This window comes from Mobula birostris, chromosome 11 (genome assembly GCF_030028105.1).
Source record: "Mobula birostris isolate sMobBir1 chromosome 11, sMobBir1.hap1, whole genome shotgun sequence".
Lineage (NCBI taxonomy): Eukaryota > Metazoa > Chordata > Chondrichthyes > Myliobatiformes > Myliobatidae > Mobula > Mobula birostris.
Window position 1 is genome coordinate 22,886,314 of NC_092380.1, and position 26,524 is coordinate 22,912,837.

Sequence of the window (26,524 nt, forward strand, 5' to 3'; positions counted from 1 at the left end):
AAATAACCTACTAACCCGAACATGCCATACGAGCAGAGTCCACTGCCAAGAAGGCCCACCAGTGCCTTTACTTCCTGAGAAAACTAAAGAAATTTGGCCTGTCCCCTAAAACCCTCACTAATTTTTATAGATGCACTGTAGAAAGCATTCTCCCAGGGTGCATCACAACCTGGTATGGAAGTTGTCCTGTCCAAGACCGGAAGAAGCTGCAGAAGATCGTGAACACGGCACAGCACATCACCAAACCAATCTTCCGTCCTTGGACTCACTTTACACCGCACGCTGTCGGAGCAGTGCTCCCAGGATAATCAAGGACACGACCCACCCAGCCAACACACTTTTTGTCCCTCTTCCCTCCGGGAAAAGGCTCAGGAGCTTAAAGACTTGTACAGCCAGATTTGGGAACAGCTTCTTTTCAACTGTGATAAGACTGCTGAACGGATCCTGACCCGGATCTGGACCGTACCCTCCAAATATCCGGACTTCCCTCTCGGTTTTTTTGCACTACCTTACTTTCCATTTTTCTATTTTCTATTTATGATTTATAATTTAAATTTTTAATATTTACTATCGATTTGTACTCCAGGGAGCAGGAAGCGCAGAATCAAATATCGCTGTGATGATTGTACGTTCTAGTATCAATTGTTTGGCGACAATAAAGTATAAAGTACGTTTGGAATGTGGGAGGAAAACCGAGCACCCGAAGGAAACCCAGGCGGTCACGGGGAGAATGTACAAACTCCACACAGGCAGAGGCGGGAATTGAACCTGGGTTGCTTGGGCTGTAAGAGTGTTGCACTAACCACCGTGCTACCATGCCCCCCCGTAGGCTGGGTGAGAAGGAAACTAGAGGTCATAGGCTGAGAGTGGAAGAAGAAATATTTAAGGAGAATCTCCAGGGGCAATACCTGCACTCAGAAGGTGCTGCACTGGGTCCATTGACCATAGGGGTCCTTCTGTCTTGGTGAGTGGCAACGACTGAACCCAAGTGTGCAGGAATGGCAGACTCCCATGTAGAGACGTAAACAAGAGTCTACACAAAACATCGATGGCAGAGCTGAGTGACACCACGAGACAAATCAATCTCCACACGAGGGTCCCACATGAGCGCTAGTTGGTAGGCCGCTTTACGTAATCACAGAATGCGGAAAACCCGCGCCAGTCACGATAAACTTGACAAGATTAAACAGAGAACGCAAGGGCTTAACAACTCTAGTTAACAATCAGTAAATGCAGATTCTTTGGAAACCTAGAAGCCCAACACTCTATGGCTCATCACAGAGGCCTGCAGGGTTCATGCCAGGTGAGGATCCTTAATGATGGATGCTGCCTTCTTGAGGGACTGTCTATTGCAGATGTCCTCAAAGGTGGGGAGGCTAGTGTCCGTGGTGGAGCTGACTGAGTTTAGAACCCTCTGCAGCTTTTTCCAATCTTGTGCAGTGGCACCAAGACGGAGATGCAACTAGTGATGATGCACTGCATTTCAAACAGGTTCTAACATTTAACTGTCATTCTTTCTTTGGGGCACTCCTCAGTTTTCGTGCATGCCTGTGAAGAAAAAGAATTTCAGGATGTATATTGTACACATTTCTCTGACATTAAATTGAACCTATTGATCTCTTCATGGCCCATCGTAATTGGAGCAAGTGATTCCCACCCTTGTAAGTGGCAAATGGTTTATTATTGTCACATGTACACAGAGGGTAATTTTGTTTTGTGTACCATCCAGGTAGGTAATCACTACATTGAGGAAGAACAAGGGTAAAGCAATAACACAATGCAGAATATGTTGTTATTCTCTGTATTTCCATCCATCTAGCACACTCTCACTTCCCTTGGTCACTTCCTCCATCACAATTTATCCCATAAGAACATACGATATTGGAGCAGAATTAGGCCATTTGGCCCGTCCAGTCTACTCCACCATTTCATCATGGCTGATCTATTTTTCCTCTCAGCCCCAATCTCCTGCCTTCCACCTGTATCTCTTCATGCCCTAACCAATCAAGAATGTATCAACCTCTACCTTAAATAGACATAAAGACTTGGCCTCCACAGCAGCCTGTAGTAACGAATTCCACAGACCCGTCCTAAAAGGACACCCCTCTATTTTAGGCTGTGTATTAGACATTCCTATGATAGGAATCATCCTTTCCACATCCACTATCCCAGAGCTCTGACACTTCTCTGCCCCTCCCTCCCTCCTCTTTTTCCCTGCCCCTCCTTCCCACTATCCCCTTCCTCTCTCCTTCCCCTTTTTTCATCTTCACATTTCATTCCAAATTTTCTATTTTCACTCATCCCCTCTTCTCCACCCTTTCATCCTTCCTCCCACCCTCTCTCTCTTCCCCTCACAACTTTCCCTCCATATCTTTCTACTGCCATCTTCTCTCACTCTCATCCTCCCTCCCTCACTCTTTCCTCCCTCTTTCTCCTTTACCTTCCCTTCCTCCATCTCTTTCTCGTTCCTTCCTCCTCTCTTCTTCTCTCCTTCCTTCCCTCTCACTTCTCTCCTTCCTTCTCCTTCTGTCCCCCATTCTCTCTCACTTTACCCCCTCCCTCTCTCCTTCCATCCCTCCCTCCTTCCTTCCTCCTTTCCTCTCTTTACCTCCCATCTCTCCCTCTCGCTTACCTTCCCCTCTCTCTCTCATTCCCCTTCTCCTTCCCTCTTACTCCCTGTTGTCTGATCTCCCACATTTTCTCACCTTTCCTCCATCCGTCCGTCTCCTTCCCTCCCTCCATTCCTCTCTGCTTCGCCCTCCACCCCGCTCTCTCCCTCCTTCCCTCTTTCTCATATTCCCCTCTCTCCTTTCTCCCAAATCGCGGACTCACCTCCCCGCTTCTTCCTCCCTCCTTCTCTAAAGCCACCTCCCTTTCTTTCCTCCCCTCCCCTCCCTGACCTGACCTTGTCTCTGTCCCTGTCCCAGTCCCTGACCCAGTCTAGCAGGTTGCTTGGCGCTGATCGCTCCCTGCTGGCCCCTCTCCCGAGAGACTGCCGTCCTGCCCTCTGCCAGCGCCCAGCCGAGGTATCAAGTGTCCGGGAGCCTCTCTCTGGCGGGGAGCACCTTATCTCCCGGCGCCTCAGCGACAGCGCACCGCACAGTGGGAGCGGGACTCTCGGGAGGGAGAGATGCCGGAGCCGAAGAAACCAGGTAGGGACTCGCAGCCGCCCTCCTTCACATTAACCGCCGCAGACCAAAGGATCAGTTTATCTCCCATGAACTCTGATTTACACTCACAAATTAAACATTTTTTGGGCGATGCAAGTTCGTTTTTTTTTGTAGCGGGAAAGCAAAATTACTCGAGGATGCCTTTTGCCCGTTTTAAACTCAAAGCACTTGGTTTCAGCAGAGAAGCGAGGGGTGAGATTGTAGACTGCATTGGGAGCACGAATGGGGGGAGGGCGCGTTTGGCGTCGCCTTTTTGACTGGAAGGAGATCCACTGGAGAGTTTTCAGAGGGGTGAATATTGGTGGGGGGTGGAAATGACCCGGCAGAATCGGCGCTGTTTGGGAAAGCGGTTCTCTTGCAAATGCTCCGGAGACAGAAACAGCTCATGTTCCCGATCAGAACTGAGAGAGAAAGGAACAGTTTTCTTTCTCTCCCTCTGTTGTGCCCAGCCCTAAAATATGGTCTTCAACCCGAACAGTTGAATTTCTCCACATATGCTGCCTGACCTGCTGAGTGATTCCCACATTACCTGATTTTACTTCGAGTTTCCAGCATCTGCGAGTACCTTGATTTTCACGCAGTGCCCCTTTGCACTACCCCATCTCATAGACCTGGCTGCAAGATAATTTCTGTGGTGCGTTAGTATTTGATGCTGGTCTGTCCTGTGTAAGAAGAAAACAAGGGGTCAAGGAATTCTGCAGGTGCTGGAAATCCTGAGCAACAAACACAAAATGCTGGAGGAAATTGGGAAGTCAAACAGCATCTATAGAGAAGAATAAACAGTTGACATTTTGGGTTGAAACCCTTCATCAGCAAGTCAGGAAGATTTCTAAGTAAGAATATAATTCCAGATTTTTTTTTGTGTTAATCTGATGGTGAAATTGGTAAATTGGTTTATTGTTGTCTGATATACCAAGGGACAGTGGAAAACTTGTCTTGTACCATCCATATACACACAGTGGCCTCTTACACCTGTACACCTGCTCGTTAATGCAAATATCTCATTAGCCAATCATGTGACAGCAACTCAATGCACTAAAGCATGCACTCATGGTCAAGAGGTTCAGTTGTTCAGACCAAACATCAGAATGGGGAAGAAATTTGATCTGAGCGACTTTGATCGTGGAGTGATTGTTGGTGCCAGACAGGGCGGTTTGAGTATCTCAGAAACTGCCGATCTCCTGGGATTTTCGCGCACTGCAGTCCCTAGCGTTTACAGAGTGGTGTGAAAAACAGAGAAAAAAAATCCAGTAAGAAGCAGTTTTGTGATGAGAGAGGTCAGAGGAGAAAGGCCAGCCTGGTTCAAGCCGGCAGGAAGGCGACAGTAACGGTGGCGTGCAGAAGGGCATCTCTGAATGTACAACAAGTTGAACCTTGAAGTGGATGGGCGACAGCAGCAGAAGACCATGAACATGCTCTCAGTGGAACAGGGATTACATGATAAAGAGGTCACTGAGTGTACTATCCATACAGATCAATTCATTACAAAGGTTGCATTGAGGTGGTATAAGGTCAAACAATGACAATGCAGAATAAAGTGTAACAGCTGCGGAGAAAGTGCAGAGCAGGCAAACAATAAGGTACAAGGTCACAGCGAGGCACCTTGTGAGGTCAACGTTCCACCTTGTTGTGCTAGGGAGCCATTCCAGAACTCAAAGGGAACGTTGTGAGGATTGAGCAGAGTGAACTTTTCTCTTTAAAGTTAAAGTTTACGCTGTGGGACCCGTGTTTATTCCTGTCCCCAATTGCTGATGAGGCACAAAACTGTCGGGTTGAGGTATTAAGTATCAGCCTTGGCCATTGACTAATTCCCCTTCTATAAGGAGTGGAGGTGCTCAGACAGAGCTGCTGAGTAATGTGATGGTGCCCAGCGGTTCTGAAAAGGGGAAAGATAATGTCAGTACTTTCAGGAATCGAACCCGTCCTCAAGTACCACAGACTTTCCGTAACCCCAGACCCAAGGACCTTTGCCACCAGTAGGCTGCTTTTATGAGTTGTGACCACTGCCGTGATCTATGGTCTTGTATAATGAATAACTGAGACCCAGTCGACCCTCTTTGTAGGTCACAGGACTTCTTGCCACATGAGCCCCGGAAGGCGTGGCGACAACTGCGGGCTGCCCCCAGCAGCGTAGCGTGGGCGTGTTGGTTGTTAATGCAAGTGACGCATCTTACTGTGTGTTTCGATGTATGTGTGTGATACAGAAACTGGAATTCTGGATCCCCCACCACCGGACGGTTCCCTAATATAACCTCCCTGCTCCCCTCCGAGGTATGTTTCAACTCAACGGCATTAACAATGCAGCGGGAAAGGTTTTGCAAGCTCGCTAGGAAACTCGTGCCAATGAGCGACATCACCAGGGAGTTTCTGGAGCCGAGGATGCCCACAATCTATGGACTCACTTTCAAGGACTCTGTTCTCAGTAGTATCAATCTGCCCATCTGTCCTTATCTGTATAGGGTATCTATCTGTCTGTCTCCCTACCTACCTACCTATCTACCCTTCCACCACTTATCAATCAATCTATTCACCTACCTACCTAGCAACCTATCTATCTATCTATTTATGTACATTTTTTTTCTATTTGCATTATCTGATTTCTTTTGCACTTTGGTTGTTTGTCAGTGTTTTTCACTAATTCTATTGTATTTCTCTGTTCTACTGTGAATGTCCTGAATGAACCTCAGGGTGGTATATGGTGACATATACATGGGCTGATAACAAAATTACTTTGAATTTAGATGTGGGTCGGTGCCTTTTTGCGGTCGTCATGGTGCACCTTGCTCTCAGGCTTATCTTTGGCCTTTGCTGTCGTTATCCCAAACACGGACCTGGATGTCTTTGAGTCTGCCTCTTACTGTAGAAGGGAAATTTTTGGTCACATACAGTATATGCCCAATATCATTTCACCAGCCACATGGAATGCAACATGCCACATCTTAGCGACTGGCTATAAAAAGTTATTTCATCTTCCCACTTCTTGTTGAACTTTTACCATTTATGGCGTGACCTTTCAATCCTCCTAATAGCTTTCTCAGTCCCACATACTGATCCCATGACACTACGTAGGTGAACAGGGTAACCTTGGGGTCCTTGCCAGTATTCACAGTATCACTGGCCCAGTGTGTGCTCATACTTCACCATGTACAAATTGGCTGCTGCGTTTTTCTGTGTTTCAGTAGTTACATGTAGTTCTGGTCGCCCGTTACACGAAGGATGGGATGGGGGTGCTGTGCAGAAGGGATTCACTAGGATGCTGCCTAGTCTAGAGAGCATGTGCTGTAAGGAGCGGTTGGACAAACTTGGGTTGTCTTCCCTGGAGTGTTGGGCTGACAGGAGACCTGATGGAGGTTCTCCTGTTAAGATGACGGGAGACCCAGATAGGGTGGAGAGTCAGCAACACACACACAAAATGCTGGAGGAGCTCAGCAGGCCAGGCAGCATCTATGGAACTGCATAAACAGTCGATGTTTTGGCCCGAGACCCTTCTCCAGGACAGGGAAAGGAAGAAGGAAGACGACAGAATAAAAAGGTGGGGGGTGGGTGGGAGGAAGGAGGATAGCGAGAAGGTGACAGATGAAGCCAGGTGAGTTGGAAGAGTAAAGGGCTGGAGAGGAAAGAATCTGATAGGAGAGGAAAGTGGACCACAAGAGAAAGGGAAGGAGGAGGTGACAGGCAGTTGAGAAGAGGTAAGAGGCCAGAGAATAGAAGAGGGGAGGGGGAGGGAAAATGCACTTATTTCTAATGCATAGTTCAGCAGGTTGCCCCCTTTTTTATTAACCCTAGCCTGGGCACATTAATAGTTCAGCACAATCTAGATGGGCCGAATGGCCTGTGACTTTATGACCCAGCCCTGTGCGCCAAGTACCAGAGAAAACCGATCAGCCTTGTGTCGGAAGGAAATGCCTCAGTTCTCCAACTTTAGTCCGGGGATCCAAAACCCTGCTCCCCTCTCCCCCAGCCTCCCCACCAAGGGGTTAACACGGGCAGCAAGATATCAGAAGGAGCTGGCTGAAAATAACGCCTGGTGTGGAAGGTGTCTTAAAACAGCCTCCCAACTATTTCGAAACCCGTGTGCCGGCGTGTTAGGTTTCCTGGCTGAGGGGTGGTTGCAGATTTCTGCAGGGTCTCATTTCATCTTATTGAGCAGGCTTGAGCCCAGCGGGGGGGGGGGGGGGGTGGGGAGGTGGTGGGGAGAGGGCAGTGCAAGCAGACTCTGCTTTTCCCTAAAAGGAGTGACCACAGATACCATACCTGCCAGACTACCTGGTGTACTTCACCCAGCAGACCAGCAATGGTGACCACAATCTGCTCGGTCCTTGGCAAATAGACCAACGAACAAGATTCAGGACAAAACTCTGCACCATGAATAGCACGTTCAACATCTAAGTTCCCATCTGTTTTGCCTTTCTCCTTTACATCGACAGTTCGAGCACACAACTCCTCTCCCTCTACACCTGCCTTGCCGTGACCTTAGACACAGGTCACAGTTTTTGGCTGCCCCTCTCCACGTTCCTCTGACAGTCTCAAGGGTGGCTTTTCTTGTCTCTCTCTGTGCAAGTAAACTTTCTGCTTCTCTTTGCTCATCTTTCTGCCGACCCCTTTCTCTCGGTCTCTGTTTCTGTGCCCACCTCCCTGCTGCCCAGTCTTTCCCTTTTTGCCTCTGCCTCTCTTTTTCTCTCCCCTTCTGTCTCCTCCTCTGCCTCCCTCCCATCCTCCTCTGCTTGCCTCTACCCTCAAACCACTGAGTCTTTGAAGCAGAGCCTGTGCAGAGCCACAGAGCCAGCCCAGCCCTATCAAAATGGTGCAGGATAGCAATAAAAAGGAGAGTAACCAGAAACACATATAACAGGAGATGTGGAGTCCTCGAAAAATGAGTCCGGTCCATAAACCTTGCTCAAAACCCAAGACTCTGGCAGCACTGAGTGTGTGTGTGTGTGTGTGTGAGAGAGAGAGAGAGAGAGAGAGAGAGAGAGAGAGAGAGACTGGAGGCTGGAACTATGCAGAGGTCTAAAAAGAGGAGAAGAGAAGCTGAGGTTTGCTGCTGAAGAAAAGTGCACTCATCAGAAAAACAGCACCAAGATAACACTGGAGGACAGCGCCTTCAAGTGCAGTGGCTGCAGCCAAGACTGTCACTCCCGTGTGGGCCTCTACAGCCACAACAGACGCGCTCTAACACAGACTGAAGCAAGACTTTCCAGGTGCAGATCCATGGTCTCGCGAGACTAACGGATGCTGCCACCATATATATATATATATATATATATATATATATATGTGTGTGTGTGTGTGTGTGTGTGTGTGTGTGTGTGTGTGTGCACGTGGCCAAGTGGTTAAGGCATTGGACTCGCGACCTGAAGGTCGTGAGTTCGAGCCCCAGCCGAGGCAGCGTGTTGTGTCCTTGAGTGAGGCACTTAACCTCACAGTGCTCTGCGATGACACCGGTGCCAAGCTGTATGGGTCCTAATGCCCTTCCCTTGGACAACATCCGTGGTGTGGAGAGGGGAGACTTGCATCATGGGCAACTGCCGGTCTTCCACACAACCTTGCCCAGGCCTGCGCCCTGGAGAGTGAAGATTTTCCAGGTGCAGATCCATGGTCTCGCAAGACTAATGGATGCCTTTAAATTTTATATATATATAGAGAGAGAGAGAGAGAGAGAGAGAGAGAGAGAGAGAGAGAGAGAGAGAGAGAGAGAGACAGAGAGAGAGAGAGAGAGAGAGAGGGAGAGAGACAGACAGACAGACAGACACACACACAAAGGCGCTGAATGCCTGCTCGCCTTGTCTTTGTTGATTTCAATCTTGCTTGAAACTTTAATCTGTGTGACCAGCGAGAAGTGGAGTTGATGACCGGCTCGCACCTCGTCTCCAGGGTCCTTGGTGCCTTGCAATCCACTCCAAACCTCACCGAACTCCCTCAGGGGCAGCAGAGTGTCACATTGTTCAATCGGCCCATCAAAATGTAAATCACAGGTTCCAATCCTAGTAGAAACATACTTGAAAGAAATAAAAGAGGTAGTTTCGTGAACTGTCAGATGGTCGTTGCCATTGGTCGCGTTGTTCTATTTATACGTCTAAGTTTATTTTTATTTCTAAAGGTGAAAACATTAGCCTGTTTGTTACATGAACCTTGGAACATCAAAACATACGATGAAATGTGATGTCAACAACCAACACAGTCTGAGGTTGTGCTGGGGGCAGCCTGCAAGTTTCGCCACGCTTCCGGCATCAAAATAACATGCCTGCAACTTACTAACGCCTTTGGAATGTGGGAGGTAGCAGGAGCACCCGGAGGAAACCGACACGATCACAGGGAAAGCGTACAAACTCCTTACAGACGTCTGCGGGAATTGATCTTGGGCCGCTGGTGCTGTATTGGCATTCCGTTATCCATTAAGACTACTGTAGGGATACAGATGCCCTTTCTGTTAGTGGTGCACCTCCCTCAGTAGTTAGCAGTGTAGCAACCTAGGACAGGGGTCCCCAACCTTTTTTGAACCGTGGACCGGTTTAATATTGACAATATTCTTGCGGACCGGCCAACCAGGGGGTGGGGGGGGTGGTGGTGTCCAAGTAGGGTTAAACTCACCTTAACATGTCTTTTACAGTTAGGGTTGCCAACTTTCTCACTCCCAAATAAGGGACAAAAGTAGCAGTCAAATCCCGGGACACTTGTATTTACCCCAGGAAAGACTACCATGACCATGAAGCCTTGCATGGGCACCTGTGTGCACATGCGTTCGTGCGCACGTGATGTGCACATGCGCGTACGTGCCGATATTTTCCCCCAACAAATCGATTTTGCCTTCATCTTCCTGACTAGACTGTACATACATTATTTCTACTTTATATAGGCTTGTGTATTTATCATCTCATTGCGGCTTTCACTATATGTTAGTGTTATTTATTTTCGGTTTTATGTGTTATTTGGTATGATTTGTTAGGTTATTTTTTGGGTCTGGGAACGCTCAAAAATTTTTCCCATATAAATCAATGGTAATTGCTTCTTCGCTTCACGCCATTTGGGCACGAAAGGTTTCATAGGAACGCTCTACCTTAGTGGGGGAAATACGGGACAAGGGCGGTCCCATATGGGTCAGACCAATTTAGTCCAATATATGGGATGTTCCGGCTAATATGGGACAGTTGGCAACCCTATATTCAAGTTCAACAGTGCGTGACAGGGAATGAGGAAAGGTGCAGCTGACTCATATCGTTCCCTCGCGGCCTGGTACCGGTCCGCGGCCCGGTGGCTGGGGACCGCTGACCGAGGACACTGGCAAAGCCCTCATCAGGGGACTTCATGGTACACCCAGTGAGAGTGCTGCTGTTAACACAGTGGCAATATACCGTCGGGGTCATCTGCTCTATCCAGTGCTCCTGGTGCTGTCCCCACTACTCTCTGATATTCGATGTGGAATGGAGGGAGTATTGTCAAGCTTCCTTGCAGCGTCTGCAACAGGCAGGACTTCCCGGAGGCCAACCATCTTAATTCCACTCCTCATTCCCATTCCGACATGTCAGTCCGGGGGCTCCTCTACTACCACGATGAGGCCACACTCAGCAAGGAGCAGAACCTCATATTCCATCTGGGTCGCAACCTGATAGCATGAACATCGATTTCTTTAACTTCCAGTAATTTCTCCCCCAGCTCTTTCTTTAATCAATCTGCAGTCTGGCTCCCTGTTCACCCCTTCAACCTCCCTCTGTGCCCCTCCTCCTTCCCCTTCTCCTGGGGTTCACATTCCTATCAGATCTCTTCTTTAGCCCTTTGCCTTTTCTACTTATCACCCCCCAGCTTCTTACTTCCTACCCTCTTCCCCCACCCACCCACCTTCCCCTCACCTGGTCTCACTTTTCACCTGCCAGCTGATATTCCTTCCCTTCCCCCACCATTTTATTTTGGTGTCTTCCTCCTTCCTTTCCAGTCCTGAGGAAGGGTCTCAGCCCAGAACATCGACAGCTTATTCCTCTCCATAGATGCTGCCTGACTCACTGACTTCCTCCAGCATCTTGTGTTTCTTGCTCTCGGCATCTGCAGAATCTCTTGGTGGTCCTGTTCTGAGTATTGTGCACAAAGAATTCCTTGATCTCTTGTTGGATATTCCAGGCCAGGGAATGTCAGACTGATGGGAGTTAGGAAAATTACGTGTTTAGGTGTGACGTGACGTGTAATACTTCACACTGGACGGGTTTCTGAAGAATCTCTGTCACCTCACGCACATTGGAGTGGTTTTATAAAAATTATACAGCTGGGAATCAGGCCCTTCGACCCATTGAGTGAGTGTCGACCCTCAACCATTCACCTACTCCTATCAACACTAATCCTGTTTCATTCACTTCCACCTCCCCATCGGCCTGTTCTCATCACCTCTCTTCACATTATACCTACGCACAGTCCATGGAAGGAAATGTGTGTAGCCCAGGGAAGCACATGGAGTTTTGGTGAGAGCATGCAAACTCTACACAGACAGTGTCTAAGGTTAGGTTTGAAGCTGGGTCACTGGAGCTTTGAGGAAGTTGCTCAGGTCGTGGTGTGGTGGCAGAGCAGATGATAAGTTGCTGGGTGAGTGACTCCAAGCTTGCCCAAACAATCCAGTGACCCGAGTTAACGCCCCACAATGGCTGATGTATTTAACTTTTTTTTATCTCGAACAAAACCGTCATCAAAAGCAGTGACCTCAACACCAAGTAGGTTTCCTCGTTAAAACCCCATCCCATTTTCCCATGATCTTCAGTGGAGGAGATCTACCGTCCCTCCCTGGTGTGTCCAGGATGTGGTACCAGCCCTGCCAGAGTGGGCAACATTTCAACATTCTCTGAGGTGTCCTTACTTTGCAAGGTTAGCTCGGGATGTGTAAACAAATCCTAACCTGGATGTGAAATATAGAAGGAAAGATTAGATACTCAATCTAAAGGCTTCATAGCACCTTCCAGGTCTTTCTCAATCACTCTCACCAAACTATGGCTAGACACATTTCAATCTGTGTTTCGATATGTACAGTACTGTGGAAGAGTCTTAAGCACCCTAGCTTATGTGACTAAGACCTTTGCACGGTACTGTATTTGTCAATGTGGAGTAGACAGCGTGCTTGTAAATCTGGCGGGAGCAAAGGATACTGGGAGTGGCGAGGGTGGAGCATCACGGGAGGGGTGTGGGACAGGTGGCAGAGAAGGAGTGCCAAGGGCAGGGTGTGGCACAAGTGCAGACAAACCCAGCCCAGAGACATCAGGCAAGGTTATTTGATTCTGAACAATTGGTTTATTAGTCATTACAGAATGTCTTTCTGGTGCTTCCCACTCCCTCCCCTCTCCCTTCCTCTTTTCCCAATCATAATTCCCCTCTCCCTGCCCCCTTCCCACTCTCAGTCCACAACAGAGACCCAAATCAGAATCAGGTTTATCATCAATCACATAGGTCATGAAATTTTGTTTTTTGTGGCAGCAGTACAGTGCAATACATAAATTTACTACAGTATTGTGCAAAAGTCTTAGGCACCCTAAGATGTTTGCACAGTATTGTGTGTGATGAATAAATCTAACTTTTGCAGCCATACTTAAGGACCCCCACCACCCAGGACATGCCCTCTTCTCATCACTACCATCAGGGAGGAGCTACAGGAGCCTGAAGCCACACACTCAATATTTTAGGATCGGCTTCTCCCCCTCCCCTGTCAGATTTCTGAATGGACAATGAACCAACTAACGAACATGACCTCATTACTTTTGCTCTCTTTTTGCACGACTTATTTTAAATAAATACACTTCTACTGTAATTTATAGTTTTTTTAAATGTATTACACTGTACTGCTGAAGCAAAGCGATAAATTTGATGACATGTGCCAGTGATAGTAAACCTGATTCTGAATCTGGGGTTCAACCGTGGATTTAGAAGCCTTGGCTAGACTTCATTTGGTGTGGATACTTCGATTCTGGACAGAGTAGTTCACATTTTTTTTCCAGAAATGATACCTTAATCCCAAATTTAAACTTCAAGAGGTTTAAAAACCGGGGACAGCATTCCCTGGAGTCTGGTGGATAAAGAATGATTTGTCAGAGAGTTATATAGCATGGATACAGTTGGACCCTGCGACACTTCTTGTCCATGCCAACCAGCTGCCTTCTTGAGCTAGTCCCACTGGCCTGCATTTGCGATGTAGAAGGTAGAACATCACAAAACAGCGTAGGCCCGTTGGCCCATGTTGTCCTACCTTTTGACCTACTCTAGGATCAATCTAAACCTTCCCTCCCACATAGCCCTCCATTTTTCTATCATTTTTTATATCCCTCTAAACTTCTCATATCCATGAAATTTGTTTGAAACCCTCAGGATATGAAGTAGAGCTGACAAGATAGACAGAGAGAAGCAATTTATACTGGTTATTGAGCCTGGACTAGAAATTATGGCATGGTAACGTAATGGTTAGCACAATGCCTTACAGTACAGGTGACCAGCATTCTTTTTCCTGCCACTGCCTACAAGGGGTTTTGTACATTCTCTCTGTGATCACATGGGTTTCCCCAGGTGCTCTGGTTTCCTCCCATATTCCGAAGACGTACCGGTTGGTAGGTTAACTGTAAATTGTCCTGTGATTATGCTACGACTATGGGGGATTGTTGGGGGGGGGGGGGGTGTGGCTCAAAAGGCTGGAAGGGCCTATTCCACGCTAGATCTCAATAAATAATAGGTAGGTAGGTAGAAAGACTGATGAATAGATAAATAAATAAATAATTCTAATTAATAGAGCCAGTCCTTCAGGAGTGCAGATGGAAACCACGTATCTATGCACAGGTTGGTAGACGTTAAGTACTCTCTTCCACGAATGGTCAACAGTTAATTGCGAACCTGATGTTGATGGAAGTATTAAGGGATAGAGGCCCACTTGGAATAGAATTAAGGTCTGACAACAAACTTGGCCAGTCTGCAACCAGCTCAGTCCTGACATTAACCAATCTGTAGCCGATCCAATATCAGCCAATCCCAATTTAACCCATCCCACCCCTACCCTGATAACAGCTAATCCAACCATACCATGACCAGTCCCAACCCAATCCAACTCAACCATGGCCAATCCCAATTCAATCCAACCCAATCATGGCCAGTCCCAATCCAATCTAACCCAAGCAAGGCCAATCCCAACTCAATCAAGCTTAGCCATGGCCAATCCCAACCTACTCTCACCCATTGACAACCAATCCCAATCCACTCTCATCCAATAACGGCCAATCATAGCAGACCTGAGCCTGTGGACATGCACTTGCCCTCTGCTGTAAAGGTAACAATTTTAATCATGTTCTTGATCTGTTTGGCAACGAAGAATGGATCCAAAACAAGCCCTCTTCACCCCAATACAGTACTAAGCATGGAGTCACTGCAGTGTGCATCCAACCAGAGCCAACCCATTCCCAATGTTATATAGTTGGGTGCTATGTGTCTCACGTTGGGTGATATTAAGGGATATGTAGAAAAGACAGGTAGAAGTGGATTTAGTTCATGAATCAACCATTTTTAAAATTCTATTTTAGTACAGGTTAAAGGGGTTGAACAGTTTTCTTTTGATCTGCCAATTGTTGCCCCTCAAGAGGAACTTGAGGGACAACTTTTTCACAAAGAGGGTGGTACCTATGTGGAATAAGCCACCAGATTGAAGTGGTTAAGGCAGACAGACTAACAACTGGACATGTGCATGGATTGGAAAGGTTTAGAAGGCTATGGACCAAACATTGGGCTGAAGGGCCTGTTTCATTCTGCATTACCCCACGACTATGGGGGTAATCCAAGTGATGGGTTCAGACGTGATGGTTGGAATTGGGGCTTGTACGGGTCTGTCGATGTCCTTTCGTGGCAAGATTTCTGGAACCCAGTACGTTCATTCCAAAAGTGTTTAGGAAAAATTGGCCCAAGACGTCAACTGTACCTCTTCCTATAGATACTGCCTGGCCTGCTGAGTTCACCAGCAATTTTTATGTGTGTTGTAGGAAAAATTTCCTTTCTTTTACAAGATCCCCGTCTATTTTGTGATCTTTGTGTTTCACAGATAGAGTCCTAATTATGGAGTACATGGAAGGTCCTTGACTACTAATAAGGCACTTTGCATGCCTTTGTTCTATAATTAAAGCCTTATGGGCCACAGGGCTATCGTTTGCTTCAGTCACATTGCCATCTGGATCAGAAATTCCAGAATGTTAACTGGATACCGGGAGATGTCTTGTTCTAAATGGCTTCCCACTTCCACACTTCCTTTCTGCAACTTAACTAATCTGCTGTAGAAGGTTTTTAATAACTCTTTGCAGATCGTGAGGCAGACTGCCAGGCCTGGAGATGTGCTGTGTAAGAGACAAAGGGTTTCTAGGATGGACTGCCTGAGGGAGATCTGGAATCAGTGGAGTGGTGGGTAAAGCTGCTGCCTCAAAGCTCCAGAGACTCAGGTTCGATCCTGACCTCAGGCACTGTCTGTGCGGCGTTTGCACACTCTTCCCGTGACTGCGTGTGCTCCCCTGGGTGCACCTATATCCCAAAAACGTTGAGGTCATCCATTTGATGGCTGGTTTGTTGAAGAAAATACTAAATACCCAATCAGCTGTGGTGCGATACAAGCTCATGTCACTGGGTGGGCTGACCCACAGGGAAGAACAGCAGATCTCTCCATTGAAGATCATGAGGGAACGGGGTGGGTTTTTACAACAAAGCCTACTCGGCATTGAGGTAATCGTTTTTGATGACCGGTTTGTTAGACTTAAAAAAAAATTAAATACCAAATCGGCCGTGTTGGGATGTGAACCCTGGTTCGGGCAGGCTCAGAGTCACTCGCCCAGCAGCTGAACATCTGAACCACCACCACAAGGGGGCAGCGCAGCTTCCTTACAGAATCCAAAGATCTGGATTTGATCCTGAGCTCAGGAGCTGTCCGTGTGGTGTTCGCACGCTCTCCCTGTGACTGCGTGGGCTTTCTCCCACGTTCCAAAGATGCACGTTTCAGGTTCGTAAGTTTTCAGGCATGTTACGTTGAAACGTGGCCCAGCACCATCCTCGCTGATTTAATGTGATGCAAACGTTGCATTTCACTGTATGTTCGACGTACATGTGACAAATAAAACTAATCTGATACCAGTCGGTAAATGGCCCCTAGTGCATGGGTGAAGGGTGGAATTGGGGTGATTTGATTGGAATGGGGGAGAATAAAATGGGTTAGTGTAAATGGATGTCTGATGGTCAGCACAGGTTCAATGGGCTGAATGGCCTGTTTCTGTGTTGTATGACCCAGTTAGTCCAGGAATCTTTAGAAGTCAATTTGACTTGGAAAGGCTGGGGCAGTTTCCCCAAAACAAAGAACTGTGAGGGGTGACCTTACAGACTGGTTATAAACTCAGAAGGGTGAATGATCACAGTCTTTCCCCAGGGTAGAGGTGTCCAAAACTAGAGGGCACAGGTTTAACATGAGAGATTGTGCAGACACAGCAAATCTAGAGCATCACACAAAAGCTGCTGGAGCAACGCAGCAGTCAGGCAGTATCTATGGGCTGGAATAGACATTAGACATTTCGAGCTGAGGCTAATCCTGATGAAGGGTCTCAGCCCAAAACGTCAACTGTTTATTTCTCTCCATGGATGCTGCCTGACCTGCCGAGTTCTCCCAGCATTTTGTGCATGTTTCTCCAGATTTCCAGCACCCGCAGAAATCTCTTGTGTTTATTGATTCTGTTTGGCTTGGATCAGAGCGAGACAGAACTTCAGGGTATTTTGTGTTTGGGACTCAAATCTCTCTCTGCTTGAGACAGCATTTATCCCGGGAGGTACTGTTAGCGGTGAAATTCCTGGCCAGGGGGGAGAGCCATTAGCCACTAACAAGTTGTTGCTGCTGTCCCGTGCTCTGGGTAGACAGAGTGAAAAACAATCACGTACTGGACCCAGATTGCTGCCATCTGTTCTTTACTTGGCTCTGCCCTTTGGTTGATGGAGATCTGTGCCTGAAATAAGGACGCACTTTGCAGATAGAGTCCACCAGGGAACGTAAATCATAGGTTCTCACTCCTCGATAGCTCACAGTTGACAGCCGGACTCCATTTCTGATCCTCGTCTGGGTCACAGCAATATATCCTCAGCGATGGCTGAAACTGACCAGGGCACGAGGTGACTCGAGAGGGAGAGGGGAGGGAGAATGAGGGGGCGGAGAGAGCAGAGGAAGAGAAAGGGAGAGAGTGAGAGGAGGAGGAGGGGTTAGAGGGAGGGGAGGGAAAGAATTAAAGGGGACTGTGAGAGAGAGGGTGGGAGAGGGAGAGCGTGATACTTTAGATTAGATTATGAGAACACTCAGTCCTCTTTTATTATTTAGAAATGCATACATGCGTTAAGAAATGATACAATGTTTCTCCGGAGTGATATCACAGAAAACAGGACAGACCAAAGACTAACACTGACAGAACCACATAATTATAACATATAGTTATAGCAGTGCAAAGCAATGCCATAATTTGATGAAGAACAAACCATGGGCACGGTAGATAAAGTCTCAAAAGTCCCCGAGTCGATCGACTCCCGAGTCCCTGATAGTAGGCGGCAAAAGGGAGAAACTCCCTGCCATAAACCTCCAGGCACCGTTAACTTGCCGATGCCTTGGAAGCAACTGACCACAGCTGACACTGAGTCCGTCCGTCCGAAAACTTAGAGCTTCCAACCAGCCTCTCCGATACAGCCTCCCGAGCGCCATCCTCTGCCGAGCGCCTTCGAGCGCGCCCCGGCCGCTGAAACAAGCAAAGCCGAGGATTTCGGGGCCTTCTGCTCCGGAGATTCCGGTTACCACACAGTAGCAGCGGCAGTGAAGCGGGCATTTCAGAAGTTTTCCAGATGTTCCTCCGTACTCTCACGTCTGTCTCCATCAAATCAGAATTGTGCATGGTCCCCTACTTGGCAGATAACGGACATTACCACTGAAGTGGCCGTGCGCGCTGCGTCGCGCCGCCATCTTCTCCTTCCTCCTAATGAGAAGAGGACTGGGTAAGGAGAGGGTGGATGGGGAGAGGAGAGGAAGAGAGTGAAAGAGGAAGGAGAAGGAGGGTGGAGGAGAGAGGGAAGAGTGAAGGAGAAGGAGGATTAGAGCGAGGGAGAAGGAAGTAGGGTCAGAGTGAGGATGGAGGAGAGAGGGAAGGTGTGGAGGGGGTGAAATTGAGAGGTGAGGGGAGGGCGGGGAGGAGAGAGGGAGTGCCGGGAGAGGGGGTGGGGAGAGAAAGTGAGAGAGTGCAGGAAGGGGAGGAGAGGGGATGGGTGGTGAGAGGTAAGGGAGACGGTGAAAGGGTAGGGAAAGAAGACAGAGGGGGAGAGAAGGAGGGAGGGAAGAGAGGGAGAGAGTGCAAAATTCAGGACGAAAAAGAGAGAATATGGAGCAGAGAGGGAGGGTGTAGAGAGCAGAGAGATAGGGAGGCAAAGGAGGGTAGGGAGACGAGAGCGAGGGGTGAGACTGCATTCTCCGAATCTGACCAAATCCTTCTGCTGACTCCCTGCTTCCCCAGTAGTGCCCCTCCACCTGTCTTTGTATCATCTGCGTGTATCATTCCCTGGGATTAGATAGAAAAGATTTGGAATTAGAATTGGAATTAGTTTACAATGTGACTTACACCAAGACGCAGTGAAAAGCTTTTGTTCGTCTGTCACCAAGGCAGATCATTCCACTCGTCAGTTCATCAAAGCAGGTCATTGGAAAACTACAGAGAACACTACACTCACTCACTTTATTACATACATCTGTACAGCTGATCGTTAATGCAAGTACGAGGGGTGATTGATAAGTTCGTGGCCTAAGGTAGAAGGAGTCAATTTTAGAAAACCTGGCACATTTATTTTTCCTATATTTACACACTTAGTCCAGCGGTCGTGGAGCATACGGATCCCCTCTTTGTAGAAGTCAGCGTCTTGGACCTCCAGAAGTGGTCCACAGCAGGGGTGATTGATGAGTTCATGGCCTAAGGTAGAAGCAGATGAGGAGAAACTTCAGACTTTCTATTTTCACTCAGAGTTGAACTGCACGTGTATGTAACGAGAGCTGTATAACTCACCTCCTTCTACCTTAGGCCACGAACTTATCAACCACCCCTGCCGTGGACCACCTGGAGGTCCAAGACACTCTCGCCCCATGCACGTGCAGTTCAACTCTTTGAGTGATAATGCAGAAAGTTTGAATTTAGTAACTCATCTTCTTCTACCTTAGGCCACAAACTTATCAATCACCCCTGCTGTGGACCACTTCTACAAAGAAGGGATCGTATGCTCCACGACCACTGGACTAAGTGTGTACATGTTGGAGGGGACTATGTTGAAAAATAAATGCGCTAGGTTTTCTAAAATTGACTCTTTCTAACTTAGGCCACAAACTTATCAATTATCCCTCGTATCTAATTGGCTAATCATGTGGAAAAACTCAATGCATTAAAGCATGCAGACATGGTCAAGAGGTTCAGTTGTTGCTCAGACTAAACATCAGAATGGGGAAGAAATTTAGTCTAAGTGACTTTGACTGTGGAATGAATGTTGGTGCCAGATGGGGTGGTTTGAGTATCTCAGAAACTGCTGATCTTCTGAGATTTTCATGCACAACAGTCTCTAGGGTTTACAGAGAATGGTGCAATAAACAAAAAGCATCCAGTGAGTGGTGGTTCTGTGGGCGAAAATGCCTTGTTAATGAGAGAGGTCAGAGTAGAATGGCCAGACTGGTTCAAGCTGTCAAGGAGCTAACAGTAACGATGTGTTACAACTGCAGTGTGCAGAAGAGTATCTCTGAATGCATAACATGTTGAAGCTTGCAGTGGATGGACTACAGCACCAACAGACCAACTGGATTCCACTCCTGTACCTAATAAAGTGGCCACTGAGTGTAGTGTTACAGCTGAAATGCAGCTAGACTGCGAAATCAAGGGTTCACCTTTAGTATATGATGCTGCTGTCTTGCTTTGCTCTCTTCCCGCTCACGCCTCCTCTCCGTCGCTTCCCACACTGGTGAGACTTCTGACTTTTCCTTCTCCCCCCAACCAGCTGGCTTCACTAAGAAGCCCCAGAGCCAGACGGGGGCACCTGGAGGGAAAGCGGAGTTTGTGGCCGAGGTAGACAAGCCCAACGTGAAGGTGAAATGGCAGAAGGGTGGGAAGGACCTCGTAGCCAGCCCCAAGTACACCATCAAGGTCGAGGGCAAGAAGCACACACTGGTCATCAACAACCTGAACAACCAGGATGGCTCAGTCTACATGGTGGTGTTGGGCACTGCCAAGGAGAAATTTGAGCTGCAAGTGAAGGAACCTGGTTTGTAAACATCCTGGTTTGAGCCTCTGCCTTGGATTGACCAGAGGAAAGTATTATCTGTTCATTAATCATGTTTTTCCATTGCAGCGAAGACCGAGCCTGTAGCAGCCCCTGGTAAGACCTTTGCTCTGCTTGCCTTTCTTTTCCTACTGAAACACAACACTTCATGATTTTGAGAAAGCTTTGGATACCAGATTTTGCAAGACTGGTTGATTCTCATCTTTGGGAATAGTTGGAAACAAGTTGGAATTGGGATGTACTGAGAAATAGTGAAGAGATTTGTTTGTACACCATCCTGTCAGATCAGTCCTTACGTAAGTACATCGAGACAGTAGAAAGGACGACAGAATATATTGTTACAGAGGAAGTGCTGAGCAGGCAGACAAGTAAACACAATTGTCCTGATGAAGGGTCTAGGCTCGAAACGTTGACTCTTTGTTCCTTTTCATAGATGTTGCCTGACCAGTATTTTGTGTGTGTCACTCTAGACCCGGGGTTCCCAACTTTTTAATGCCATGGACCAACACCATTTAGCAAGGGGTCCGTGACGCTAGGTTGGGAACCCCAGCTCTAGACAAATACAGGTAGATTGGGAAATCAAGAGTTTATTTTTTCGTGTATGAAAGATCCATTCAAGAGGCAGATAACAGTAGAGAAGAAGCTGTACTTGAGCCAGCTGGCACATGTTCACAAGCTTTTATCTCTTCCACACAATAGAGAGGGGAACGGGAGGGGTCCTTGAATATGTTGGGTTGCTTTGTCGAGGCAATGGGAAGTGTTTTGCAGATGATGCTAAATCTAGGGAGATCTGTGCCTCTGATTACTCAGTCATTGTGTATGTTCAGTGTTGGTGTGGCCATAACATTGGCTATGGTGACATGGTGGAATGTTCTGGCCAGTGGGCAGAAGATAGCCAAGATCTCATTCAATGGCAGAGCATGATGATGAGATATTGCCTGCACATAATTGCCTATGTTCTTATGCAAATGGGACACCACCAAGAAGGATCCTTCACAATTCCCAATGTCTCTGTCTCTGCTATGAGGAGTTATGTGGAGTTGGTCTACTGAATCACACAGACCTCAACTGTGTTCAACAGGATTATTGATTGTTAGATCAACTAACAGAATCCCACAAGGAAAGCTGACCCAAAGACATCCTAGGATTATTCGAGAACAGTTTGACCTTAACATGGCTTAAAAAAAAAGTTAATGGCAAAAGTATTGGGACTTTAATTGGTCTATTATTGTCACATACCGAGGTACAGTGAAAACAGTATTACATGACATCCATACAGACCACTTCATTACAACGATACATTGAGGTAGTACGAGGGAAAAGTAATGCGGAAGAAAGTTTTAGTTACAGAGAAAGTTCTTGTAGGTAGACAAGGTAGATTGTAAGATCAAGAGTCTATTTTATTGTACTAAGGAACTATTCTATAGTCTTATATCAGTGGAATACAAGTTGTCCTTGAACCTGATCGATTGCGTTTTACCACATCCTGGTTAGGCCTGAAGTCAGGCACCTTCGGGGCTTGTCCGGCCCCTGTGGATGCAAAATCTTGCCGGTGTTGCGTACTGAAGCGCAGCGGGTGCCGGAACATCGAAGACGGCGAGAGTGGCTGTAGGAGGGCTCTGCACTCGGTAATCAATTTGCCGATTCTTGAATTAAAGAACCGGAAATAAAAAACAACGCTTCAGACTGACCGTAACATCAAAGTAGCGACTGCGATCTCCCCTGTCCCTGTGGAAGGAGTGAACAGTTAGTTTTTGATGGACTGTCAACCACGGTCTCTCTTTGGAGACTTTGCTGTTGCTTGCATGCTGGGTGGTGGGAATGATGATGCTTTATGCTAGAATGGGGGTCGGTGGAGTTGGGAGGGTTGAAGCTACTTGCTGCTGTTTGTACGTGGGAGAAGGGGGCAGGGGGCTTGGGGGCTCTTATGTTTTCTCTGGCGTTAATTCTTGGGTTTTTTCTTCTGTTTTGAGGATGTCTGCAAAGAGTAAGAATTTCAGGTTGTATATAGTATACATTCTCTGATATTAAATGGATCTATTGAACTTGAGTAAGAGTTCGACACGGACCAGAAGGGCAGAGATGGCCTGTTTCCGTGCTGTAATTGTTATATGGTTATATATATTGATGTTACATACTTTCAGGCTTTTGTATCTTCTGCCTGAGGGATGGGTGTGGAGAAGAGAGAGTAGCCACGGTGGGTGGTATCTTTGATTATGTTAGCTGCTTAAGGTTTTTAAGGTCGTGGTAATTCTAAGGATATTTAAAAGACAGAAGAGAGAAAGTTGCTTTGAAATTTCTCACCAAATCTCTCTAGAAATATTAACCAGATCTTTGGAATGGAAGACTATGATAACAGTTTGAGTCCTGAAGGCTTGTCAATTGAACATATGTTATTTCAATCCAGACAAGATGTCTGAACATGGGGGACATGTGTCAGTTATCCAGATGGATGGCATGGGTATTTTCCCTGAGTAGCTGCTTATTGCCTAGGGCAGTGTCGATGGATTCTTCCCACAAGGATTCCCCTGTGGACATTTGGGACTGGAGTGTGGTCTCTGTGTGAATCCTGTCCCCTGGGGTGTATTGGTGGGGGGGAGGCTAGAGAGGCGGGACATTGTGTAATGGCAGCAATCGTCATGAATGCGCTACCGTTCAGAGTTGACAGTCACTCCTGACTTTTGGAGTATGGTAACACACACAAAATGCCGTAGGTACTCAGCAGGTTGGGCAGCATCTATTGAAGTGAATAAAGAATTGATGTTTCAGACTGGTACCCTTCATCAGGACTGGAAAGGAATGTGGACGGAAGACAGAATAAAAAGGTGTGGGGGGGGGGGGAGAACTGACAGGTGATAACTGAGACCAGATGAGGGGGAAGGTGGGTGGGTGGCGGAAGGGTGCTGTAATGGGAAGCTAGGAGGTGATAGATGGAAGAGGTAAAGGGCTGAAGAAGAAAGAATCTGATAGGACAGGAGAGTAGACATGGGGAGAAGGGGAAGGAGGTGATGGGTAGTGGAGGAGAAGAGAAGTAGCAAGAGGGACTCCAGAATGGCGAATAGAAAAGAGAGAAGGGGGAAGGGGGAGCACTTACCAGAAGTTAGAGAAATCGATAAACATGCCATCAGGTTGGAGGCTGCCCGGGCGGGATATGGGACGTTGCTCCTCCAACCTGAGGAAGGCCTCATCGTGGCAATGGACCAGCATGTCGGAATGGGAATGGGGATTGGAATTAAAATGGTTGACTACCGGGAAGTCCTGCTTGTTGTGGATAGAGCAAAGGTGCATGCTTTCTTGGGATGCTTCTGGATTGTGACTGGGTAGTCAGTCCCAGAGAAAAATAAAATATTGCTAAACTAGGTGGAACAAAGATACTTTATAATTCCGTTAATTTCCCCTTCTAAATTCAATAGATGAAACCTTTTCCCTTTCTGGATGGAAGAAATTGTCTTTGATGTTTCTTGAATGTTCATTAATTATTGACTGTATTTAACACTTTCCTTTGTTTTAAAGCTGCAGAAGAGTCCACTGAACTCCCTGAAGATGGTAAGCATTTGGATTCATTTTTCTCCATTGATTACAAGACTAGAGAATCGTGCAGCGGGGGTTGGGGGGCAATCTACCCATCATTTCCATGTCAGCCCTTCAAAACATCTCCACTTTCCTCTGTAGTTAATCCAATTTCAGATATCTATCCAATTGACCTTTGGAAATTCCTGCTGATTTTACTTTGAAGTGGTCTTCACCTTTGTTGCATGATTCTCTGATGATACCCGAACGTTGAGGGAACAGGGGTGGGAACAGCTTGTTGGACTAGACTTGGGTTGACCACATAGGTTCCCTTCATGAACTTTTATATTGAGTGCGATTAGAAAGTCTTCTAAACTCCTGAATACCAGCTCTTTCTCTACTACTTTTTCAATATATTGGTGGAAATATTTGTTTTTGGACCAACACAGCATACTGTTCACTCTGTTTTGTCACTGGACAATGTGATTTCTCGCAGCGGCCATGCCAGAGATGAGTCCAAGTGGTGGGTGATGGCTGGCATGTGCCTGGTGTTGACAACAGAAGTGGGTTTAGAATGGTACATCCACGAATAGGCCTTTCAGCCTACCATATGTCAAAGTAATTACACTAATGAAGCCCAGTTACCCTCATCATTTCTGCCTGCACACGATCCATATTCCTCCATTCTCTACACATCCATGTGCCCGTCTGAGAGCCTGTTAAGTGTCTCTGTTGTACTCGTCTCTACCACCACCTCTGGGAGCACATTCCAGCTCCGACCACACTATGTGTAAAAAAAACTTACCCTGCACATCTCCTTTGAACTTGCCCCCTCTCACTTTAAGCGTGTGCCCTATAATATTAGACAATTGACCCTGGGGAAAAGTTGCTGGCTGTCCGGTATGTACTTCTCAATCTTACAAACTTCTATCAGGTCTCTCCTCAGTCTCCGTTACTTACTGAACTACTGCTCATTACACTGCTGGCGTTTAGGGCAGCAATGAAGGTCCTCCGTCTCTGGTGGTGTTCAGAGCTTCCTTCATCGTGTCAGTAGCTTTCTCTCAGTTTTCACTACTGTTAGTCATGCAAGTCCCGGGTGGAGACTCAGGAATACTGTCGTACTCAGATGTAGAAGGATTCTTCATTGCCGTTTCCGTAACAGTCAAGGTTGTTAGCCCTGAGCTGAACCCCCGAAACTGGAGGACCAGTGGACCACTCCTAGTCTGGCCTCTACCCTTTGACCTGTTTGGCATGGGGGGCCCTACCAAGAGCCAAAGCATAAAGCCCTGACTCCAGCCAACGTAGCTCTCCGGGTCATTGAGGCACGCAAGCCTCCAAACCCTACGTCGAGGTTGTGGTCCTCCTGGAGGTCAGTCTCCGGTACTCCACTGAAAACAGCTGAAGTTTGGCCAGCCACTTGTTAGAACCCCTGCCCTCTAATCCAGACAGTGCTCTGGAAAGCGTGGTGGTGTAGTGGGGTGGTGAGGTGGTGTAGTGATAATTGTAATGCTTTTCTGCAGCGTCAGCGAGCAATCTGTGGCCAGAGTTTAATTCCTGCTGTTGTCTGTAAGGAGTTTGTATGTTCTCCACGTGACTGCATGGAATTCCTTCAAGTGCTCTGGTTTCCTCTCTCATTCCAAGGATGTACCGGTTGATTGGTCACATGGGTGTAGTGGGCGGTGCTGGCTCGTTGGGCCAGAAGGGCCTGTTACTGTACTAAGTAATAGAATAAAGCGAATCTAATCTAATCCTGGTAAACCGCTTCTGCATCCTCTTCAGAACTTCCACATCCTTCCTGAAGTAGATCTTTCCTATGTCATTGACTTCATTGCCAAGCTTCTCTATTGGGAGCGAGCAGTACCAGCAGTCTGATCCAACGCAGTCACCCCAAGTCAAAGTCAACCCCATGGCTACCAGCTGTGGGGTCTGTACCTTTTGTGAGCTTTCAGTTCATATGGTGCACAGAGAATATTGGCGAGATCTGAAAGGGGTGGATATTTCATTGAGGACCTTTCAGGCAGCAGACAGGTGTGCAGTGAAACATATGATATGGAACGTAGAATATAGTGACTACATACACTGGAATCCAGAGCAACGAGCATGTCCTGATGCAGTGTTTCATAGAACATAGAACACTACAGCACAGTACAGACTCTTCAGCCCATAATGTTGTGCCGACCTTTTAACTCATTCCAAGATCAATCGAACTCTTTTCTCCTACATAGTCCTCCATTTTTCCATCAACCATGTACCTACCGAAGGGCTTCTTAAATGTCCCCAGTGTATCTGCCTCTGCAACCACCACTCCATGCACCCGCCACTCTCTGTGTCAAACAAAAAGCTCCGACATCCCCCTGTACTTTCCTCCAATCACGGTAAAATTACACCCTCTCTATTGGCCATGCCACCCGGGGGTTGTTGGGGGGGGGTGAACAGTGGGGGAGAAGGTTGCTAGCTGTCTTTTCTTTCTATGTCTCCTTACCGTCTTGTACACCTCCATCAAGTCACTTCTCATCTTCTGTCACTCCAAAGGGAAA

General features: G+C 47.3%; 1 protein-coding gene across 2 annotated transcripts in view; it reads left to right on the plus strand.

The window, feature by feature from the left end:
- Positions 1-2,965: 2,965 nt before the first annotated feature.
- The window catches only part of LOC140204931 (myosin-binding protein C, fast-type-like), a 113,324-nt gene continuing 89,765 nt past the window's right edge, over positions 2,966-26,524 (plus strand). The window contains exons 1-4 of one of the 2 annotated variants that reach the window (XM_072271911.1): positions 2,966-3,152; positions 20,196-20,459; positions 20,547-20,573; positions 23,991-24,023. In XM_072271911.1, the coding sequence (XP_072128012.1) occupies positions 3,131-3,152; positions 20,196-20,459; positions 20,547-20,573; positions 23,991-24,023 (346 nt within the window). In that variant the 5' untranslated portion in view covers positions 2,966-3,130. The remainder of the gene's footprint in view (positions 3,153-20,195; positions 20,460-20,546; positions 20,574-23,990; positions 24,024-26,524) is intronic. The other variant, XM_072271910.1, reaches the window with a different exon arrangement.